The 22,725-nt window shown below is 42.7% G+C and overlaps 4 protein-coding genes across 6 annotated transcripts; 2 read left to right on the forward strand and 2 right to left on the reverse strand.

Annotated features, from left to right (window-relative positions):
- Positions 1–25: 25 nt before the first annotated feature.
- Positions 26–5,418, reverse strand: mettl3 (methyltransferase like 3). Of its 2 annotated transcripts, XM_035993660.1 has the most exons (12): positions 5,121–5,418; positions 4,213–4,400; positions 3,588–4,043; positions 3,258–3,433; positions 2,077–2,290; positions 1,770–1,957; positions 1,305–1,343; positions 1,087–1,195; positions 757–822; positions 526–638; positions 279–442; positions 26–243 (listed from the first exon to the last, which is right to left on the reverse strand). In XM_035993660.1, the coding sequence occupies exons 1-11, from the start codon at positions 5,221–5,223 to the stop codon at positions 328–330; spliced, it is 1,767 nt and encodes a 588-aa protein (XP_035849553.1). In that variant the 5' UTR covers positions 5,224–5,418; the 3' UTR covers positions 26–243; positions 279–327. The 2 variants fall into 2 exon arrangements, with proteins under 2 accessions (XP_035849553.1, XP_031145761.1); XM_031289901.2 differs by lacking the exon at positions 26–243 and having other exon boundaries at positions 250–442.
- A 65-nt stretch (positions 5,419–5,483) lies between these two features.
- Positions 5,484–10,719, forward strand: ttc5 (tetratricopeptide repeat domain 5). Its single transcript, XM_031289903.2, has 10 exons — positions 5,484–5,590; positions 5,731–5,837; positions 7,018–7,150; positions 7,239–7,450; positions 7,830–7,983; positions 8,097–8,188; positions 8,274–8,477; positions 9,131–9,345; positions 9,467–9,611; positions 9,697–10,719. The coding sequence occupies exons 2-10, from the start codon at positions 5,775–5,777 to the stop codon at positions 9,814–9,816; spliced, it is 1,338 nt and encodes a 445-aa protein (XP_031145763.1). The 5' UTR covers positions 5,484–5,590; positions 5,731–5,774; the 3' UTR covers positions 9,817–10,719.
- LOC116043309 (E3 ubiquitin-protein ligase CCNB1IP1) lies at positions 10,008–14,211 on the reverse strand. 2 transcript variants are annotated; one of them, XM_031289904.2, is made up of 5 exons: positions 14,130–14,211; positions 12,947–13,251; positions 12,663–12,809; positions 12,117–12,291; positions 10,008–11,382 (listed from the first exon to the last, which is right to left on the reverse strand). In XM_031289904.2, the coding sequence occupies exons 2-5, from the start codon at positions 13,241–13,243 to the stop codon at positions 11,216–11,218; spliced, it is 786 nt and encodes a 261-aa protein (XP_031145764.1). In that variant the 5' UTR covers positions 13,244–13,251; positions 14,130–14,211; the 3' UTR covers positions 10,008–11,215. The 2 variants fall into 2 exon arrangements, with proteins under 2 accessions (XP_031145764.1, XP_035849554.1); XM_035993661.1 differs by having other exon boundaries at positions 10,008–11,394; positions 14,086–14,155.
- A 1,470-nt stretch (positions 14,212–15,681) lies between these two features.
- On the forward strand, positions 15,682–22,415 carry si:ch211-212k18.5 (sal-like protein 4). The gene is made up of 3 exons (XM_031289951.2): positions 15,682–16,070; positions 17,790–21,130; positions 21,246–22,415. Exons 1-3 carry the CDS (start codon positions 15,995–15,997, stop codon positions 21,474–21,476), a joined length of 3,648 nt encoding a protein of 1,215 aa, XP_031145811.1. The 5' UTR covers positions 15,682–15,994; the 3' UTR covers positions 21,477–22,415.
- Positions 22,416–22,725: the final 310 nt, after the last annotated feature.

A 22,725-nucleotide genomic window follows, 5' to 3' on the forward strand; every position in this document is an offset into this window, starting at 1 on the left:
TATTCAAATCTACAGTACGTCAAAAGTATCTTTATTCTTTACTAACAACTAAAAAAAAGGTACATTCAAAATGTCTCCTGTGTTTTTGTTGATGGTGAATGAAATTTTGCAGAATTAAATATGATTATGATGAATGATTAACATTATTTCTTCACACGGTATGTATAATTTCTTAACCAAGACACAGACAATGTATCTTGTTGACAACATTTATTAGAGACAGTTGTTCACGGATATAAAAAAGACAACATTTATTAGAGGCCGTTGTTCACGGATATAAAAAAACAGTCTATTGATAAACTTCTTCCAAACCTGCGACCACTGTCATCACTGCATGTTTTTGGGTTTAGAGATGACGCCGTCTGGATAACGATTCTTAAATCGAGCCACGACATCAGGATCCAAGAGATGAATGCCATCAAGCTGGTTTCCAAGAGTTACCCTAGAAGTGGAGGAGAAAAAAGGTCAATCAGTACATGTAAAGCAGTAACTTGGCCTTTAAATTAAAGCGTGACTGTGTCTTACCAGTTGGGCTGGACGTTGTGGGGTCGACCGAAAAGCTCAATTTTCCTGGTGCCAGGCGAGAGTCTCTCTATCATGCCGTAGATCTCATCTGGTTTGTGACTGGTGGAGCGGACCTGGAAGAGAGCGTTTGGAATGCAATGAAGATTGAATCTGTATCATATCTGAAGCAACTTTTTTCAGGCTGTAGAAATCATAAATACAATAAGTAGGACAGAAGATATAATCATTTACCTCGGCCACAATGACGTCGCAGTCCAAACCTCGGTTGAATCCCTGAGGGTTTCCCTTTACACCCACCTGAAGAAAAACAAGAGAAATATTTGACATTTATCTGACACACCTTTGGAGGCACATTTACAAAAAATGAGCCTGTAGCAGCTCAGCATCTTGCTTGAAAACACCTACTAGCTATGGGGTGGCCTCTAACTACCAAGAATGAACATTAAAAAAACTCCTGGAGGCAAAATTCCTCAAGCATACATGCAGGCTCATGCTGTATATGACAGAGACAGGTACGGTATATATTACACAGTAAGAAGACGCACAAGAGGACAAACATACCAGACAGTGCTCCTTCCCGTGGTTCAGCCAATGGCCTGTCCTTCCTGTGCGGATGATTCTTTGAAGCTGGTTTGTTTTCACCCAAATGATTTCATCAACTCGATCATAGCTAGCAGATGATAATAAATACACACATAAAAAAGCAGCACATATATAAAAAATTGAATGGTGTCCTACCAAAGGGATGACTTAGGGCATGCACAGAAGAAAAGACTTACCCCCAAAGACTGAGACACTCTCTGCCCAACTCCATAGCCCTGTAAGAAGAGAAGTTGATAAGTTTGAGCAGACACAACTACTGTATATCTGGATGTACAGAACTAGGACCCTGCCTTCTCATACTAAACCATGCAGGTTCAACCTGTATAAAAATGTGTGTTGTCTAGGTATTGTTAAATATGATAAATCCCACTACTGCTACTTAATTTAACTGAGAAAGATTGAGCTTTTTGAGGGGGGAAACTGTCAGGCTATCACTTCAAAACAAAGAGAAGAATACTGTACAGAAAATGGAAAACAAAGTCTAGTATACACAGAATTTATTCAAATGTATATCTTTGGTTGCAGGGGTAAAAGCCCCAGCTGAAGAAACGTTTTTTTTTTAAGGTTTGTCGCAGAAACAAAAAAAAACCAAAAAAAAAAACAATCAGAGACAAGGAAACTCGAGCGCCCAGGTAAGTTACCTTCCGGTGACCCAGAGGAAGAGGAAGCCGTCATCTTGAAGGATGGGGATGTTGAGTTTTCTCATCTCGTCGTCAGTCAGTGTACCATAGGGTAGCTCCATGTGTATGTCCCACGGAGGGTCGGCCATCACCACAGCAAACTTACCGAGGATGGACACGTCCAAGTAGCGGATATCGCAGCAGATCCACTGCAAAGAAAAACACAACCTCTGTAAATTTCATAACCTACCAAAAATGTACAGCATACGTCGGTCTATCGCTGGTAGGACGCCATCTTCTTTCCTCACCACTCCTCTCTCAGCCTCACCTGTGAGGGGAACAGTTTGCCCACGTTGCTGTCGGCGTCCCCCGCACAGAGGCCGAGCTCTGTGGTCCCAGCCTGGGGCCCCAGCAGGCCCCCCTCGGCCTCTGGAGGGCTGTCGATCTCGTAGTGGACGTATTTGCAGGTGTCCATGTGGAAACACGTGTTAAGGAAGGAGCAGTCACCGAGGCTCTCGTCCGTGTGCTTGTTAATGATGCGACTAAATGAGAGGGAAAAAAATTCCAAAAGTAAACCGCCTGCATAAACATTTTTGTGCAATGTCATTTTATTTTAACAACTTCAGGTTTTAACAAAACCCCACAAATTAAACCACAAAACATCTTCTACTTGAGCACAAAAGTTAAAATATAGGAAGGCAAATACAAATATATTTACCCTGTCAGTCAAGTTTATTAAATCAGAAATTTGCACCCTGTATCCTTAGACCAGTGTCCACGTTTTTGAATTGTGCCCCCTTAAAACCAAGTCTACTTGTGACCCCTTAAATATAGTTTCATTACTTTCCAGTGGTTCATTTCAAAAATGTGCCTGACGGGATATACCTATACAACATTTCACAAGGAAACATCAGTTATTATAGAAAAGTGTCTAGTGTTTGTAGCAGAATCTGTTTTTTAACTCATTATTCATCTTATCTTATTTATTTTGAGATTTCTTTGGTGGTTCCCGAACCTTCATTTATAATGAAAATGATTTACTTAAAAATGAAAACTAAAAAGATGCTATTTTCCTTTTCCATTAGATTAAAATGATGGGCAAGTCAGTGTTTTACCAGAACATTGTCATAATGTGGTGTTTTTGATAGTAGTGGTATTTTAACCTTGATTATAGTGACCTCTTCAGACCCATGGCAGTATTTCTCTTTTTGAAATATTTGTTTTTAGGACATGTTTGCCTTTGGTTGGTTGACAATTAAGAGATGACAGGAAGAGAGAGGAAAGACAGATGAGGTGAACATGAACCGGTGGCACTGCAGTTCATAGTCGGGGCCCTCAGCCACTAGGGTGACCCCAGCCCAGTGGATTTATAAACACTGAACTGCAATGGAAATTATAATTTATCTGAATTAATTAAAAATCTGTTGAAGCTGTGAAGTGACTGAAAGATTTTTTTTCATCATGTGGGGTGACATAAACACAAAAAACAGTATGCTGAGGAGCACTGACCGGAAGTGTAACTTGGTGCACGGCAGCGGCGTGTCCCCAGAGCGCACACACTCCTCTTTGGTCCCGTGGTCGCAGAACTCTTGGACCTGAGCTCGGCCGCGAGACCGGAACTTTTCTACAATGGACTGCTCCTTAGCTGTGCTGGCATTAAGCAGCTCCAGAATCTCTCTGCTCACCTGGACATAAATAACATGATATACCATATCAGTAATCACACCTCCAAACTATCCTGCTTCGCTTTCGTGTAGCTGAAAATGTAACTGGTTCCAATAATTCTGAGTGCAGTAAGAGACAAGAGGAGATATTGGTCGGTCTCCTCATCCTTCCTACCTTCTTGCTCTGTTGCTCTTTAGTGGACTGTTGGTTCAGGAGGCTCTCTATCTCCATGTCCAAATGGGACGACTGGCTTTTACTGCTCTTTCCTTTCTTCTCAGCCCCGCTCCCCGATGCTGACGGCCCTGCCAGCTGTGAGGAGGAAGCCGGCGTCACAGAGGTGAAGGAAGAGTGTGGAGGTGAAGCAGGGCTCTGAAGTGAGGGTGAGAAGCCTGGAGCTCTTTTGTGGTGGGTTTGATCTTCTGCTTTTCTCTTGACTCCAGCCCGTTGGGCTCCAGCCACAGAACCGATCATGGCCCATAGTTTTGTGTGGTCCACTGCTACCACGATTGAGGGGGAAGAAGTAGTAGAAGAAGAAGAGGCTGATGTGGGCTGCCGGACCTCGATGAGTTCCTGAGCAGAGAATTTTAGCAGCAGGCTCTGGATGCATCCATGACTGACAGCTGTCTCAGACTGTGAGCGAGAATCAAATGGAAGAAAAATAAACTAAAAATAGAAATATGTGTATTTATTTTTTTTATGTAATTACGCTACAGCCGAACTCAACATATTTTTACTTTCCTCTATAAAACTTGTGTACTGTTTGCCAAAAGCATTTCTGTGCTTAGAGACAAAGACTCACACTGAGTTCACTTGTGATGGCAAGGGAGTCCGTTGGCATTGAAAGACTCAGATCAGAGAGATACCCCAGCAGCCTCTTCTCTAGTTCAGGGTCTGGTGGTTTTTCTGTCTCCTCCTGAGGGGGGAGCGGAGCTGACGGAGCCGGGCTGTCACTCCTGGCTGTGGAACCCTCTGTACTGCTTCCGCCATCTGACCGAGAGGACACAACAGAGGTTAACGCCATCATGAAAGCTTAAAAAGCTTTCATGAAAAAAGCTTTTTAAGCTTTTTTGACAACTGATTGTTTTTAATTTCTTACCCAAAAATGCCAGAAAATAACTCCTCAAATGTTTTACCAAATGAATAGTCACTGTTTTTCTTAGTCTTCTATGATAGTAAATTGACTATCTTTGTGTTTCGGACTGTTCGTTAAAACAAAATAAGTTATTTGAAGATGCCATCTGGGGCTGTGGGAGATTATGATGGGCATGGGACCATTTATTGACGTTTTACAGACCAAGCAACTACTCGATAAATCAAGAACACAATCATCAGTTTAACTGATAATGACAATAATTAGTTATAGCCCTGGCCCTACAAATTATAACTATTAACCGTAAGAAAATAATTTACTTGTTGGAAGTTCCCTGGAAAACAAAACTAACAAGATTTGTATAATTGTGTCAATTAATCGTTTAGCTAATTGGCAAAAAGTTACGTAAGTTAAAAGTACAGCTGTATGTGTGGAGTAAACATTCCCAATATTTGCTAGTAAAACTAGGCATTTTCAAGACATCACTGTGGCCTTGGGTAACAATGCATGTGCAATTGTCGTTATCGTAAATATTCAGTTGGTTATTTAACAAAACAATCGTTATTTGCTGCCCTGCGGGTAGCTGCTCTCTGGTCTGACTGTAACGTTAGGCCTACCAGAGGACTGTTGTGCTGGGTCTTTCCGCCGCCGCTGCAGCCTCTCCCGCAGAGAGTCCAGCTGCTTCTTGTGCGCCTGAATGTTGCTCCACGTGTCCGACATGACGAACTGGAATCAACCGCAATAAGTTACCAACACCGACACCGGTTACACTGAACAGTACTTTGACAAAAGCTGAACACTGTCAGCCTTGTTGGGAGCGAAAAATGTATGGTCCGAGGCGAAAAAGTGTTGGACCAGCAACTTGCGTGAGAAACGTTCCGGCTGACTGCTGATGACGAACAATCCTGGTGGTTACATCATCTGAAATAAATAAATAGCCACACATTAATCGGCCTGTACTGAAAGCTGTATTTTAGCAACGAAAAATGAGTCAATGAAAAATATCTGTTCACTTCTAAAAAAGGTTCTTTGTCGGATTCATTTTGGGTACGGACCACTCCAACTTCCGGCGTCTCTGAAATTAAAAGTCCGTTTCCTTTGTGCTAAAATTCATTGCATTCGTGCTATTGTTGTAAAGACATGTTTTCTGTCACCATAGTAACATAAACGTAGATGTAATACTCGTCTCGTAACTTTGTGCATGTTGCTCCGGTTGCTCCACTGCAGTGGCTGCTCCTTCCGGTACTAGGCAGCTGTGAGCTAACGCAAAGATGGCGGAAGACGAGAAGAGTGGTGAGCCTGCGAAAGAGAAAAACGAACTGCAAATTATGAAGGTACTTGTTCTTAATTGTATCACACGAATATTTAAATATACCAAATGTCCGATCCTTAGTGTTTTGTCGACTTCTCATGAGGTCAGCGTCTTGTGTTGTCTCTACATTTGCTCGCTGGACATCTTCTTAACGACTCGTTACTATAACAACTGGCTGCAACTCTCATGCTAACAAACCCTATTTAGTATTGAGCCTTCATTTCTGATACTGTTAGGTGTGTGAGTGCCATATTCCCCATTCTGTGGGTAGAATAGCTTTACAATTACCCCATTAACCCGTCAGATTTATGACTTTTTAAATGCATGGTTAGCTTGCATCCACTTCTTGCTGAGTCACCATATTCTCAGTGTTCCTGGCTTAATGCACCAAGGATGGACACTAGAGATGCACTGATATATTCTCTTAATTTAGTACAATGTTTCATAGATAAATCATCCTTAATCAATAATCTTACATTATTATTTTTAAACATCAGTAGCACAAATGCAGGTGCACAGATTGCTACTTTATTTTTATTTTTTTAGAAATACCTATCATTAAAATACATTTGTGTTTTATAATTGGTAGTTTTATTCTCTTACTGATTTGATAGTTTTTGATAGAGTACTCCAGCATTTTAGTATTGCACAAAATAAAGCTGGACAGAGGCTTTGATATGACTTTTAGACCCAAACATGGGTCAAGCACCTAAAACACTGGATCCTACAATTCCCACAATGCAACTCAATTTTTCTTTCATGAGACCACTTCTCATCATGCTCCCAATTTGTAATGCAGGTTTTCTGTAAAAAATAATAATAATGTATATAAACATTTTGAATGTATTGATTTTTGCACTCTTATTGAATTGGCTATTAAATTGAAGGTATAATATATACGAAAGTTGTCAACAAACCAAACCAAAAACAACCACAATAATTTTACTGTTTCAGATTTGACAGTTTTATTACTCTACTTGCTACTAGATCACAAAGTGGGTATCATACAGTAACAGTATTCTGTTATATGTACATCTCTAATGGGCAATGCTCGTCCCAGTTTTTTCACCAAGTCAGTATTGCACGACATGCAGATTTTGCTGTGAGAACTATGCCTTTGGTCTATTTTTAACTTTTGTTAAGAATTCACAATATTGTTTTTCTTTAACCCCCCCCCCCCTTTCTCTACCCTCCCATTACAGGAGCTTGTGGATGAACTGTATAATTTCAGAGATTGCTATTTTGAGACTCACAGTGTGGAGGAAGCTGGGAGGAAACAAAGCGATGTCGCACAGGAGAGCGAAAAGACACTGAAGAGGCTAGAGGAGAAAGAAGGTGAGAGTGCTACAATTACACAACAGCACTTCTGTCTTTCATTTGCAGAATATATACTAACTGTATCTGTGTTTACAATGTACCACAGATAATTTTAAACACAAAGCAGAGTTTCTGCTGCAGAAGGGTAGGTGTCTAAACGTGGCTCCAGACTTCAGCACCGTAGCAGAAGAGTGCCTTTCACGCGCTGTAAAGCTGGAGCCTGGCTTGGTCGAGGGCTGGAACACATTGGGGGAGCAGTACTGGAAAAAAGGAGACCTGACTGGTGCCAAGAACTGCTTCACTGGAGCCTTGCAACAGGTACATTAAGGACAGAAAGAGAGAGGGATATATTTCAAACTCAGTGAAACATTATTTTCTATCCTGTCCTCTTGGCTTTCCACATAAGAGCCATAATTAAAGTACCACATCCTTCGATATGCTGTAACACATAAGGTATTGTGATAGTGTGCTTCAGTTAGAAAGTTTGGCATTATTTGTTTTGAAGGATTAAAAATGCAACCTATACTATGTCTGGCACTTTATGTTAAGAGAAACTGTCACATAACTAGTGTGATTTACAGGTTGTTTCTGAATTAATCGCTGAACACTCCTGTGGGAATTTCTTTTATATCTCCATGCTAGGTTTCACTTTTCAACTCAGGTTGACTGTCTTGTGCTTTATCTTTTACATCTGTAGAGCAAGAACAAAGTGTCTCTACGCAACCTGTCTATGGTGCTGAGACAGCTGCCGCCGGCGGACAGCAACACACATCATGGCAAGCAGGTGATGGAGAGTGTGGACATGGCCCGACAAGCTGTCCAGCTGGACGTCACCGACGGGACGTCTTGGTGTGAGTAGAGCGTCTGTGTACTTAGTAAGCAGAGGAGAAGTGTTAAAGGAAAGTTATAACAGGGATTGTACAAATGATGTGCTGTCCTAAAATTGTATTTCATGTTTTTACAGACATCCTGGGAAATGCTTATGTGTCCTTGTTTTTCACCTGTGGACAGAATCCACAGTTGTCTCAACAAGCTCTAACTGCCTATGCACAATCTGTGAGTACTGAGCATTGAACATGTTGGTTAAAATCTATCAGCACTAATTGCACTAATATTTTACTCCTTTCTTTCTCATATGTAGGAAAAAGTGGACAGAGCTGCCTCTTGTTACCCGGAGCTGCATTTCAACCGAGCCACTCTGTTCCAGTATGAGGAGATGTACGGGTCTGCTCTCGGTGGCTACAGCCGAGCCGCGGCACTCGACCCGGGCTGGGAGGAGCCTCCAGAGAGAGAGAAGCAGCTGCTGGAGTATTTGGGGAAAGTCACAGAACTCATACAGAACAAGGTATGCAGTGCAAAGCACAAGTTCTTAGAGCATGAGGTGACTTCTTCAAATGTCTTGTTTCGTCAGATCAACAGTCCAAAACCCAAAGACATTTAGATGATTGTCATAGCAGAATACAAAAAATATTCACATTTCAGAAGCTGGAACCAGTGAATGTTTCCATTTTTTGCTTAAAATGTACTTGGGTGCTTGCCAATTAATTAGGCTATTCAGTTTATCATCATTTTAGCTTTAGCATAGAGTTGCTTTCATTTTTAACAACAAAACCTCAGTTTAAGAATGGCATATATTGTGAAAATTTCAAAGATTCCCACTTTGAAACATGAAATAAAATCCTAAGAAAATAATAAGAATTCAAATAATGGATCAAATTGCATTAAGCTGAAAAAGGAATGTCCAATTAAATGAAAGAAGCTGAAGGAAATGTTTTTAGGAAAACAAATATAACGCCTGAACTTGTTTAATAGAGATAAATATGTCCTATGAGGCGTGTGTTTTGCACTTTTGGCATCACTTCCTTTTATTTTTGGCTTTCATTGACATAAATATTGTCATCAAGATGACAAAAATTTCATTGTTCACAACAAGGTGGCAGCAAAGCACAGCCATAGCTTTTGTTTTGCTCCTAACCTTCAGTCTTTCCATCTCTTCAGGGGAAGGTGAAGGCGCGTCGGTTAAGGACGATGCTCTCTAACCTCAACACGTCAGCGTTGGGTCCCTGCTCCTCCCCTCAGTTCCGTTCCCCAACAGGCCGTGTCGGCAGCCTGGAGCCTCGAACTCTTTCCTCCCTCACGCATGGTCACAACGCTGGGGTTGCCGCCCTGGGCAAGGTGGTGTTCAGTCTGGCCTCTGAGGGTCGCATGGCTTTGTGAGTGCAGCTTATTTTATCACTAATGGCTCACATTATCCACATGCTTTTTGGTTCAGAGCAGAAAAAAAACTTAATTTTTGGTGTGGTGGTGTAAAATCTTGCACTTTTTTCCCTCCAGTACGTTTGGCATGGTGGACAGCGAGGAGTCATGTATAGTGGTGATGGTATACAACACAGCGGATAGCTGGGGCGTCCTGATAGGAGACACTGTAGTCATTCCTGAACCTCAGGTCAAACGACACAGTATAACACATAAAGATAAGGTCAGTGTTTAATGTGTGCAGTTCAAAATATAAAGAATTATGTTTCTCTAAATTTTCTGACCTTCACATTTCCTCTGTCTGGCAGGTGTTTGATTTCAGAAGTATACGAGTGGACTCTCCTCTGCTCCTCATTGTCAACGGCAAGAAACAAAACGTCCAAAGTCAGATTGCTGCTTCGGTCAGCTACAAGCCGCAGAGCGAATGAGCTGAACAAGCAAGAGGAAACACATTAAGGGGACCAATCTTTTTTCTGGATTTTTAAGAAGAATTTGGATAATTATGGAAGTTTGAAGTTTCCAAAGTTTGTGCCTGTTTTGTGTTTGTAAATAGAGGTTACCCTGTTACTTTGTCATTAGATAGACAATTTTGTTTATATTTATAAATATTTCTGTTTTGTTGTTGTGCAGACAACACAGTTCTTTTTTTGTAAATTAATGAACCTGTGATGATGGCAATGTGATGTCAGATTTAATTGTGACTTAAGTTTACCCTGAAAAAAATAATTTTATGTTAAACATTTTGTTTGCGTGGTGTCTTAAAACAGCAAAGGGCCACCAGAGGTTCTCATTAAATGTCATTTGAAATGTTTGTGTAATTCCTTTTTCACACCAGACATTTGGACTTATAGAAGGAAAAGCACAGGTATTACTAATAACATTAATGATGGCTCTGTTCTATTCAACTGTCCCAGTAAGCCAGCATACACAACACCAGGACCCTGAAACTGAAGCAGCTTAATGTGATTATTAGTATTTACACCTGTGTTTTTCCTACTGTGAAATGTCTTCTGTGAAAGGGGCCTATCGATCAGAGGTTTCATTACTCATAAAATAGTTAAAAACTCTGTACGAAAGCCATTCTTGCGGTCTGGGTTGACCACTTTACTAGCTGCTTCGGTTGTTTGTTATCCAGGTCTAGACCTCAAGGGGTCTTCTACTTCCAATCAACAACCAGCCAATTGCTCAGGTTTAACCCAGATTGCCCAAATTCCTCACACAGTTCGCATGACAGACCACCTACTGTTATTCATTCAGTTAACGTGTACTGTATCTGTAAAGGAAAATGTATAATTGATTTTTGTTCACTATAAAAGTCAAGCATTTTTGGACCAAAATAATCCATTGTCTTTGCTTAGGTTAGAGTTAGACCCCCTTATCCCAACTGCCTAAACTTCTTAGTTTTCAAATATTAAATCACACAAAAATGATGAAAGGAACATAGTGGAGTCTTCCTGATTACATTAAGTCCTTCGATGCGTCTGTTTTTGACTAGAAACAGGCAAAGCTTTAACTATCCTATTTTCTGTAAAATGGAAACAATCTACACACTAACAGAAAACTGTAAGGCAGTGCTCTTTGTAAACTGATTTTATGTGTATTTACATTACAAGTACTTCTTAACACAAATGCTTAGGTAGAGACCAGGACTAAAAGCTGGTTTTCATGCCTAGTTTAGTTTAAAATTACAATAAATACTACAAAGATGAACTCAAGGCAAACCCTGCTAACTAAATTAACACAAACATTAGAATGCTTTGTTAACATATATAAATAAATATATTTAAGTTAATGTGCTACAGTCAGATTATGAAACCTGTTACTGTCTCAGTGCTTCTTCATGAAGGGCCGGCCTCTCTCCTTGGCAGGGGAGCTGAACTGGAAGAAGGTCTTGGCTCCGTCAGCCTCCAGGCAGGAGAAGAATCTGCTGTCCCCCTCGTGGCCCACAGAGAGGAACTGGGGGCTTCTCTGGGGAGTTCCCTGCCGAGCCACCCCTGTGTGACATGCAGGGGGTTGACGGATGTCTCTTATTGTTATACTGAGTAAAATTCCCTCACATAGACAATCAGCTCATTACTCCTACTGTCCTTAATTGTTAATGATCACTTCTTGACAAACCCCCTACAGCTATGTCTCCCTTTGTGCCATTTAAAATAATTCTCTCTCTGCTTCCTTCCTCTTCTCATTAATCAGTGTGGGCACAGTGTGACAACTGATTTAATAAAAGCATTAATGTTTATTTCTTTACCTGCCAAACATTGTTTTTGTAATCAACTGAGTTTTTATTACTGATTTTTAATCTGTAGCCTAAATATTATATGCATTTGTTTGATTTCTTATTCAGTCTATGAAATGTACAAATGCCCTCAAGATTCCTGGACGTAAAGACCAAGGGGAAGTCCTCATATTGCAACAGTCCAGAATTCAAACTAACAAGCAAATGTTTGACATTTCTGCTTAATGAATTACTTAAACAATTAACTGATTATAAAAAGTGTTGGCAAATAATTATTTAGATTCATATTTTAACTATTTAATAAATACTTTTTCATGACATCTGACCTTCAAACATGCCATTGATAATCATTGATAAACTCCTACAATCTACATCCCCCTCTCATTGTGAAATATCAATTAATCACCTGCACAAAAAGACCAAGCATTTGTTATTTAAAGAGTGTACCTTTTAACGTTAACATTAATCTTAGTTCAAATTGTCTATTCTTACCGGTGTTGAAATCGTGATGTACTGGTTGTGGCAGCATGTCTCTGTCTCCAACACCCACCACCATGTTGCGTAGCCTCAGTGAGTCGTACAGCCCCTGTAGTTTCTGGTACTGCCTGTTTCTCTCCATCAGCCTCTCTGACACCTCGCTGTACTTCCTTTTATAGTCCTCCATCACCTGAAGAAAACAAGATTTTATATATTTCTATATAGTCTTCTGAACTTAGAGGTTTCAAACTTTCTAAATCAAATGGCAACTAAAATCATTATGTGTACAGATAATAAAAATTAGGTATATGAGAGTTATGGGTTCTATGCTTATTTCTTTATCATCTACAGTCAAGAAAGATGGAAAAAAAAAATCACCATCGAGCTACTCCTCTGTCACTTTCCTTCTAAGGCCCTTTGTATAATCATTTCTTGGGTGTAACACATTACAGTAAGCACAGCATTTCTTAGAGGGTCAGAGGATATGCTTTGGCTATTTTTAATTTAGGGGTCAATTTCAAATGTGACATTATGGATCTGCACTTAAAAATTGTGGTTTACTTTCTTCAGGGAGGTGATTTCCCCCCTTATGCCGTTGAGCTCCAGTTCTCTGCTCTGGTTCTGCTGGGTCAACACCTTGTCCATCTGCTTCAGCTGTGCCTCGGCACGTGACAGACTGTACTCTTGATACATATGCTCCTGATGGACCTGTTTACAAAGACCAACAAGCTGGGTGTTTTACAGGAAAAAAGAAAACAACCAGACTGACACAGGCAGACATTTCAAGACTTGCAGATACAGAGCTACATTATTGTTATATGCATACAAACAGAAAGATATTTGACCTGATAGCTCCAGAAGGCCAGAGCACGGGCACTGATGTCAAGAACAACGTCTGGTCGCAGGCCTGCCAGCACCATGGCTTTGTACTCCTCAGAGGGCGACAGCTCCGTCCTCACAATGTCCAGCTTCCCAGACAACGCAGAAGAGCAGGCCGGGCAGATGGCGGGGGAGCGGCTAAACTCACCGGACCCATGTTGATCACAGAAAACATGTGAGCAAGCTGTGACCCAGGCGAAGCCGCTCAGCTTAGTCCGGCACTTTGGGAAGTTACATAGTAGTATGTCGTCGCAGAGAGCCATGGCCACGACTGTGGAAAGTACAGTAACATTTTAGTAATGGAGATCAGCTAGTCAAGTCATTAACTGAAGGTTCTATAAAGCAATTACATATGTTTTGAGTTTAAAAGACCATACGCATATCAAGGTAAAGCAAATAAAAAATCCATTTGGGAAAAATTATTATTTAATTATTTCATTTATTTTCTTAGCAGTGCCAAGCCTGTGTGTGGGATTACCACACATCACAGTCTCTTGAACATCAAATTCTAGGAAGTTTCAAGAGTCCAAGGTCCTATGTGGTGAAATTTGGGAACTTAAAAATCACCAGGTGTGAGGTAACAATTTCTAATAACTTTTGCTGTTTTATGAACTGGTAGAATTTTCCTTTTCTATAATTTTACTTGGAGTAAGGCAATATTTTAGCTCCTAATCTTATCAAAGCAACAAATAAAGAATAACATAGCTACTGAGCAAACTCTGCATTTCAGTCGAGTTTATCTAATTTCTTTCTGCTCAGTTTTAATTTTGACTTCCTATCTATATCAAATTATTAATTACAAAAATACTCGATATGTAAATATTAAATACCCAAAATATAATAACATGGCTGTATGAAGAAGTATGTAACGTTAGTTTAGCAACGTTTAGGTCACGTAGCTAGCTAGCTAGCTAGCTAGCTATCTTAATGTTACACCACAACTGCCATTCGATGTTAGCATTAGCAGGTTAGCGGGTAATGTTAAAGTGATGAGCTCCCAGGCTAAATTGTTATGTCCGCTTTCTGTTCAACGGCTTCTATTAAAAATAAAAATTGACTTGCTGACTGACTAGAGTTATATTTTTTGTTAAACTTAAACGGATACCTTAACGTGATATTTAAGGTTAATTTCGGGAGACACCAACCTACCAGTTAACGGCAACGTCAGCTCTTCACTCGGATCGTCAGGTGACGCTAAATTAATACTGTAATCTGATTGGTTGATTGCAACTCGAGGTCTCAAGAGTAACATCTCAAAACATAGCCTACTTTAGATAGCCTATTTAAAAACGAATCTACAAAAATAAAATACTACATTTGACACACATTTAGGACAAATATAGAACATATATCGTTTGTTTGTTTATTTTAGTTTTATGCTGAATTCATTTTATAATGTGGTATCTCTACTTAAATAATCTGGGAACTTCTTCCACTAAATGACCTAAAGCAACCTGACTTTTACTTCTTGCTCCATACATTTTCTGTTCATTTTCCAGGTGATGAATCTACTGGATGAAGTGAGACACTTTAATGAGCAGTCCAAATGTAGATAATCAAGGCAGTTATAATCCCTCAAAATCAAATAATGCCCTGTTTTATACACTGCCTCTGAGTGGAGGATAGGCCTAGGCTATATGTATAATGTGAGACACCTACTTAAATATGGCCCCCCCCTCCTCCTCCCACTATTTTTTCTCTCTCTCTTTTATCCATTTCTCCACGTGGTACAGGAGTAAAGGCGGGGGGTGAAAGAGGGGCATTGTGCTGTGCAGCAGCGGATCCGGGGGTTCATAGTGAGAGAGGGGAGATGCTCACTCAACTGTGTCCAGCACGCCATTGTCAAAGATTCCCATCTATTCTCTGCCTTTTAAATAGAGCTCCAGTGTAAGATGCTTTTTTGGGGGGGTGGGAGGGGTGGTATTATACGCTTGGTGATAACACACGAAATAGATGCATGTGGAATGGCTGTGTGGCCCCACTTGCACACAACTCCAGTGCATTGTTGCTGATAATTGGCCCTATGGATATCAAAGGGTAGAAATATCGCCTGTTTACTCCTCATCCGGTACAATAACATCACTCGGAAGACGGATTTATGACTGATGAAAACCACCTGCAAGTCAATAAATGTGTCTAGATTTCAATATGTAGGCCTATCCGTGCTGATAATTAGATAATTAGAGAGTAGGCTAGCTACAGTAGCCTACACTTGGAGGTCCTAAACAGATGTCACCTGATGGATGAGTCACCTGTTAAATTTCTTTTAGACATGTTATTGCATCCTAATTTGACCATGCTGATTGTATTCTCTTCTAGGGATGATTGAACATTGAATGAACATTTATGTTAAGCAAAATAGCCGATTCTAACTCCCATTTATATTTGTTTTTAAGCCATCCAACGGCTTTGGCTCCTAATTGTCATGTTTTATTTAAAGTTTATAGCTGCTGCGTGAGTGTGTAAAGAAAAATAAAGCTGGGGAGAAAGAAAAAGAGAACCAGGGAGGCTGTGTGTTACACGCCATTGAAATGCAAATATCATTGAAGAACAAGGAGTGGTTCTGTGTGTGTGTGTGTGTGTGTGTGTGTGTGTGTGTGTGTGTGTGTGTGTGTGTGTGTGTGTGTGTGTGTGTGTGTTCCCTGTATGTGCATGCAGCGGGGCAGCAGAGGAGGGGCGCAAATTGGACAAGTTTTTGGGGGAGAAGAGACTTTAGAAAACAGCCACACACACGCACTCACGGCAGCTTCATATGACACGGTGCAGACCTGCGGATTTCCAAACACCTATGTGTCATTTTTTCACTTTCTTACATAAAAAGAAACTCTTTCTACATTTAGAAATGATTTAACCCATTTTTAAATGTTCTTTTTATCCCGGGACTTGCGGGATGTGGGCAACTTTTGAACTTTAGATGCTTGGATGGTTTCAGGAGCGCTTCCAAGTGCGCAAAAACGTGCCTACTGCCATTCAACCGACTGATGCCCCCCTCTCTGTCTGAGTCGCAGTGAATCATGTCACGCCGGAAGCAGAAGCGACCCCAACATTTAGTTAACGCGGATCCGGGGGGCCCAAGGCTGCTATCTCAGGGTGAGTAAACATCTTTACGATTGTGCATGCGTTTTTGTCTTTAGTTTTTTGAAAGAGTGCAACCATCCTGCACCTTAATGGTGCTCATCACTGCATGCGGAATTCACTCAACTCTTAAAATCCTTAGAGAACTTAACAAAAGCAAAAGTTTGGGTTTAGACGCAGGCTCACATGAATTGTGTAGCCTACGATATTTATTGTGTAGTTTCTTGTTGATAGCGGTAATTGTCATACGTTTATTCATGCATGGTCACATTTGAACAAACGCACTTAAATTAACAGACTAAAAAGTTTAAGATCTAAGTTTGTCAACTAAAGAAAGCCCTCCTGCTCAGTCATTCACTGTAATGGGCCCCACTAAATGGAGGCCCTAGGCACTTTGGTCGGGGCCAATAAACGTGTCCCTGTGAAATGAATAGAGTAGGATTAACTAACATACATCTGTGGCCATTTCCATGTGCTGTTTGTCCTCTAGGAAACCAACAGGCTGCTCAGCGCTGACTGCTGGAGGTCTTTGATTATAATAGAGCACTCTCTTATTTGTTAACAATAAGATGGGTGGGGGGAAGGGAAGGCAGTGTTTTTGGTACAGATTAATCTTCCACTCTTCTCTTCTTCTTTTGCTCTTTTTCCATGCCTTTCTCTTTTATGCACCCCCCATTTTCCACCTTCTCAATACTTCCCTCCCCTTTCTTTCTCCCTCTTTTTCTTCCCCCAGCCCTATTGACTGTATACTCCTACACAGTTGGGGAGGGGGGGACTCAGATAGATGAAAAAAAAAAGATTCAGAGGACAGAGATTGCAATTGCACTTGTTCTGTGTTGCAATGGGTTATATCTTCCAAGTGCACACACTAAAGACTCTCTGCAGGTAAACTTGCAGAACAGACGTTTAGCCTGGGAGATATTTTGTGTTTCCTGCAGGTTCAGGTTTGTTTATAAGTCACAGGGAAGGGATTTCACTGAGGTACAGTCTTTCATTCCATCACTATATCACTCCAGGAGGGAATAGTTAGTTTGTCTCTCCATTGTTGTTACCATCCCCCCTTCTTTTTTCTTTTTACTCTTTCTCACTCTGTGCTCAAGATTCTGAAAGAATTTGACCCCTGAGTAGGAGAGGTCAGATTAGTTGACCAATCAGAGTGTCTGGACAGTGCCCAGAACCCTTAGCTTGGCCTGACCCTTGACCTCCAATGTGACGTAAGGGGGGAAGGGTGAATAGGGAGATGAAAGACGTAACTGCTGTAGGGAGGGGGTGGGTTAAGAGGGGTTATGGGTTGTCTTGGTGATGCCCATTGTCCTCTAAAATGTGTTGCCATAGCAGCAAGGTGGTCTGTAAGCTTTTTTGTGTGTGCAAGATGTTTGAGGAGTTTTGCTCCGGAGAGCACAGATTGAGACAAGACATTACAAAGATTCATGGACTGCAGAGTTTCTTGCACTTGTTTATTTTCTTGTTCAAGGCCATTTCCTAGCAGGCATTTCTTTTGAAGTTGGAACAAAATCTTTTGGTATGCACACAAATTTGCAAACTTAACTTGTAAACAATAAGTGGAACCAATGAAATAAATAGACTGTAACTAAAGTAGAACGTTTTAATTAATTTACATACCTGGTCTGAAATTGGACACTGGGTATTGCACAATAATGCCCCTGTAAAGAAACAAACAGAATGTAAATTTTAAGTTTAAAAAAAAATCTCTTTTTTTCTATCAATCCTCAGATGATCACCTGGGTATGAAGTCACCATCCACATCTCTTGGCTCAGAAGTGACATCATCAGGGTCCTCCTCATCATCCCCCAACTCTCTCCAAGACTGCCAGCCACCTCTGGCCCCTCGCCCATCCCCTGGTGGGCTACACGCGCCCTCCTTGCCCAGCGAGAGCTCGCCTCCTCCCCACTGGCCCAGCTACATCGCCCCCTTTACCATCTCCCTCCCAAACACCCACTCTTCGCTCTCCCCAGACTTTCCTCACCCCTCGCTGTCATCCCAGACTCACTCACCTCCTCCCCTGGGTCAAACCTCAGGTTCCCACAGCCTGTCCCACCAAGGAAATTCTCACTCCACCATGACCTCCCCACCGATAGGAAGCTCAGCCACCACTACTACCTCCTTCTCTTCTTCCTCCTCTTCCTCTTCTCAGTGTGTGCCACCTCACCGTGACAGCTCCAGTCCAGGTCATCAGCAGGCCTCCAGCTCTCCAGGGCAGCATGGACAGATCCAGGTGTCACCAACCCTGGCAGTACTCTTAGAGGAGCTGAGGGTTTTACAGCAGAGGCAAATCCACCAGATGCAGATAACAGAGGAGATCTGTAGGCACGTTCTCAGGCTTGGAGGCACGGTCTTTGGCCAAGATAATAACACACAGGCCAATGGTGCAGACAGCAACCAGAAGACCACAGGAGCAGCATCTTCGTCACCAACACACCCCTCCACTGCCACACCAGTAACCACAGCCTCATCTCTTTTGACTGGTCTTCCGTCTTCCCTCTTCCCCCAGCCATCTGTCTCCAAATCAGGTGCTTCACATGTCAAGGGCAGTAGAGCTCCATGCTCCTCTACCTCTTCCTCATCTATTTCATCCACTATCAGCTCCTCTGTTGCATCCCTACACCCTCTGTCCTTGTCATTGGGCCTACCGCCGCGCTACCTCCATGAGAAATCATCCAACACCTCTTCATTTGGTCATAGCAATGGTATCAGTTTCCCCACCCCTCCCCTTCCTACCACCAGCCATTCCCAGGAACTACAGCCCAGTTCCTCCCTGGGCTCTGCCTCCTCATCAGGACGCCCTCAACATGCATGCCGTTTTTGTGGCAAGGTGTTAAGCAGCGATTCATCACTCCAGATCCATCTGAGGTCGCATACAGGTGAAAGGCCCTACCAGTGTCCAGTCTGCTTGAGCCGTTTTACAACCAGAGGGAACCTCAAAGCCCATTTCCTACGACACAGAGAGCAGAACCCAGAGCTGTCCCTCTCCCTGCTGCCCCCAGCACTGTCAGAGCAAACACAGAGTGCTCCTGGTCCCATCCAGAGAAGGAGAAAACGGCGGGCTGATGATGACGAGCAATTTAATGGAGTGAAAGGAAGTATTCCCGGGATGACAGAGAACATGGCATTAGGATTCTTGTCTGGTGCGTCCACTCGGCCCTCACCTTCCTCTCTACCTCTGCCCCCCTCGGTGGACATGGCGCTGCTGTCCACAGCCCATTCATTGCTTCAGCTGAACAGAGCCTCGGCTGCAGCTGCTGCCAGCGCATCTAGCACCGGGCTGCCTTCCGCTTCGTCCTCGTCTTCCTCCTCTTCCATGGGCAGCCAGTTCAAAGGAGCAAAGCAGCAGCGATTTGATGAAAACACACCTCCACACTCCTCTCTCCATACAACCTCCCCATACTCCCAACTGGCCCACCTGCCTAAGATTCTCTTCCCTGGAGGTACATCCCCTCATCACCTTGCACTTCTCCGGCCCCCAGGCCACCCATCCACCTCCCACCTTACTTCGCATCATCAGCTACCCTTCCCCTTTCCACCTTTTCCCAAACCATCAACCTCCTCCCCCTCTTCATCCTCGCCCACCACCTCTACCCAGACCTCAGACACCTCCAAGTTGCAGCGCCTGGTACAGAAGCTTGAAAGGCGGCCACAGGGAGGTGCCTCTTCTTCCTCTGCTTCCTCACAATCACCTGCTGAAGCAAATGGGGACACACACGGCCATGACTTGTCAACCCCCTCCAGTGCCTATCGCAGGGAAATGTTGGCTGCTCTTGGCCTGAGCCCAAGTGCCAATGCTGTTGGACTGATGACCAGCCAGGGAGTCTCAGGTTCTGGCACTACAACTACCATGACTACCCATTCTCTGCCTACCGCCCAGGCTGCTAATCAATGTGGAGTGTGTCTGCGTGTCCTCAGCTGCCCCAGAGCTCTGCGTTTGCACCAGGCCACACATCTGGGAGAGCGGCCATTCCCTTGTAAGCTGTGTGGTCGTTCCTTCTCCACTAAGGGCAGCCTCAGAGCCCACCTGGCCACTCACCGTGCAAGACCGGCCAACTCCCGTGCCTTGAACTCCTGCCCATTGTGCCCACGCAAGTTCACCAATGCCTTGGTTCTTCAGCACCATATCCGCTTGCACCTAGGAGGGCAAATACCACCTGACGAAGATATGCCTTCTGAAGATGCCACAGAAATGGAGAATGCTATCATGTATGAGCGTGAGAATAACTCCCCATCTATAGCCCAACAACTTCTTCCTCTGGCCTTAACAAAAAGCTCCAAGTCTCCAATTGATGCTCTCAACTCAGGGTCCACTATTAAGAAATCCACAACTGCTGAGACCACTTCTGTGAAGACAGAGGAATCAGAGGGCTCAACACCCAGTGTTAGCCCACCCCTGACTTGTAATCCTCCCTCAGTGGGAGCCGAGGACCCCCTGCGCCTGGGAGACAACACCCTAGCTGATGGTAGTCCCATGAACGGCTCCATATACTCTGAAGAGGAGACACATGCTGACTTGGGCAGCACCAGCCCTTTCAAAGCACCCTTAGCTAGTTCTCATTCAGCTGTAGTGAATGGAGACGCAGAGGCAGATGACACCCCTCTATCCCTCTGTGTTTCAAAGCCTGGAGTAGAAAATGATACGCTGCATACAGGGGTTAATAATGACGAAGCCTGCTCCACAGATAGACCCACCACAAGTCCTGATTCTAACCCCAAACCCCCAGATGCAAATCCCTCACCTGCACTCACACCACCTGCCAGCCCCAAAGCTATCGCTGAAGCACAAGAGGCCTGTGGCAGTGTACCACAGGTGACACAAGAGAGAGATGCTGCTCAAAGCAAAGGCAAGAGTGAGACCACCACACCCATAGAGCATTTGCCAGTGTTGGACCCAGAGCCAGAGAAGGATGCTCCAATGGAGGAAGGTTACAGTGTGCAAGAAAAGCCTTCAGAGGACCCAGAGCCCTCTGTCCCAGCACCAGCACTGAACACCCAGCCTCCTCGCCCTGACAAACCCTACAGCTGCTCCCAGTGTGGAAAGGCATACGCCAGCCGTAGCGGACTTAAGGTAAGGGTTGAAGATATTGTGGATTTTTATGTTGTAATCTGAAGATATTAAAGTACATTTTCGTCCTTCTGGGCTTGTGAGTGAATTACTATTGTGTTGTGTGTCCCATCAACAGGGCCATATGAAAACTCACCCTGGAGCGTTGACCAATACCCCCTCCAAGGCTCAAACCAATGACACTGACGTTGTGGAGGATCACAGCTCACATTCGGCCAATAAGAAACCGGGACAGCAGGAGGAAAAGCAAGGATTGGCTAAATCCTCTGAGAAAGATGACAGCACAGATCCTCTACCAATCAGTGTTGTCCCTAGTGTGGCGGGCGAGTCTATGGACACTACTGTGTAGAGTTAGTATCGTTAAGTGGCTGCAGTCAGTCTTTAAAAAAGGGTCCTGACAAGGGAATGTATTTTTTTAATAGAAAGAGATTTGTTTTCTAGAGTTATTAATTCAAATTCATGTTTACCTTTGGTATTAGGCAGATAGATCTAGTTTGTATTGTAGTAAAATTGCAAGAGATTTGTGAATGTAGTACTTTAGCTATGTATTTTTGTATTTCAAAGACCACAGTGAGGCCTTATCTTACACACTTCACAGAATTGTCACAATGAGAATTAATTGTTTGCGCTTTCTTTGCTGACACCTATTTCAGCACATACTGTATAAGCTGATTTGAATAAGAGGGACGATCCAGCATTTTACAAGATGAACTCCATACCAAAACAGGCCAAATTAGTAATGGCCGATGTTTGTAAATATAAGCTGCGGTTACATTTTATGCCTTTTTATTGTTACATTATCTTTCCTTTTTTTAATGCCATGCTGCTGAATGCATGTTTCTGATGTGCTGAGTTGCACTGTGAGTTGCACTGTGTCCTGTGCTGCCGAAACATCTTAAACAAACCTGTTAGTAATGATAACCACGATGATAATGATGGCAATGATTGTGTTAGATTATCAGTACTTCTGTGAACACTCCCTGTACTTATAGCTGTAACATTACATTATTCATACTGATGATTGTAAGTTTTTTTCTTGTTGTTGATGCTATCTGCAGGGTCAAACCAAAAAGGATGAGCCCTGTTCGTTATAATTCTCCCTCCTTTATCTTTCCTTTCCACCCTCTTCCCCCTGCTCTCCTCTCTCAAAGCACTTGAGAGTTTTATGCTCCTGCAGAAACTGTCTGCACTCACTGCATTCCTGCTTTGCCCAGTTTAGTATTTGTATGCTTTGTAAACTCTTCTTTGTAGCAATGACAAAATACGTTCCCATGCCTCCCATGTGATGTAAAGAAGATAAATAAAACGATGTGAAGAAGAGACCTGTTTGTTGCTAGTCTGGTGTTTTTTTTTGTCTGGATTCAGTTTAGGCCTGTGTCTTTGTGAAGTAATTTATCTGTTTATGTATTCTGTTTGCATGACTCCTATTCGGTGCGCCTGCATGTATGCTGTTGGTCAGTTTTGGCTTGTTTGTTCCAGCTCTGTGTGTCTGGATCTGGGATCCTTTGTCTGGGACGCTGGGCTAGCTGTCTACTAATTCTGCCTTTTTTTTGCCCTCAATGTCTTTTGATATGTTTCAGTTCTCCACTAGTGGGTGT

The sequence above is a fragment of the Sander lucioperca genome, chromosome 17 (genome assembly GCF_008315115.2).
Source record: "Sander lucioperca isolate FBNREF2018 chromosome 17, SLUC_FBN_1.2, whole genome shotgun sequence".
Taxonomy (NCBI): domain Eukaryota; kingdom Metazoa; phylum Chordata; class Actinopteri; order Perciformes; family Percidae; genus Sander; species Sander lucioperca.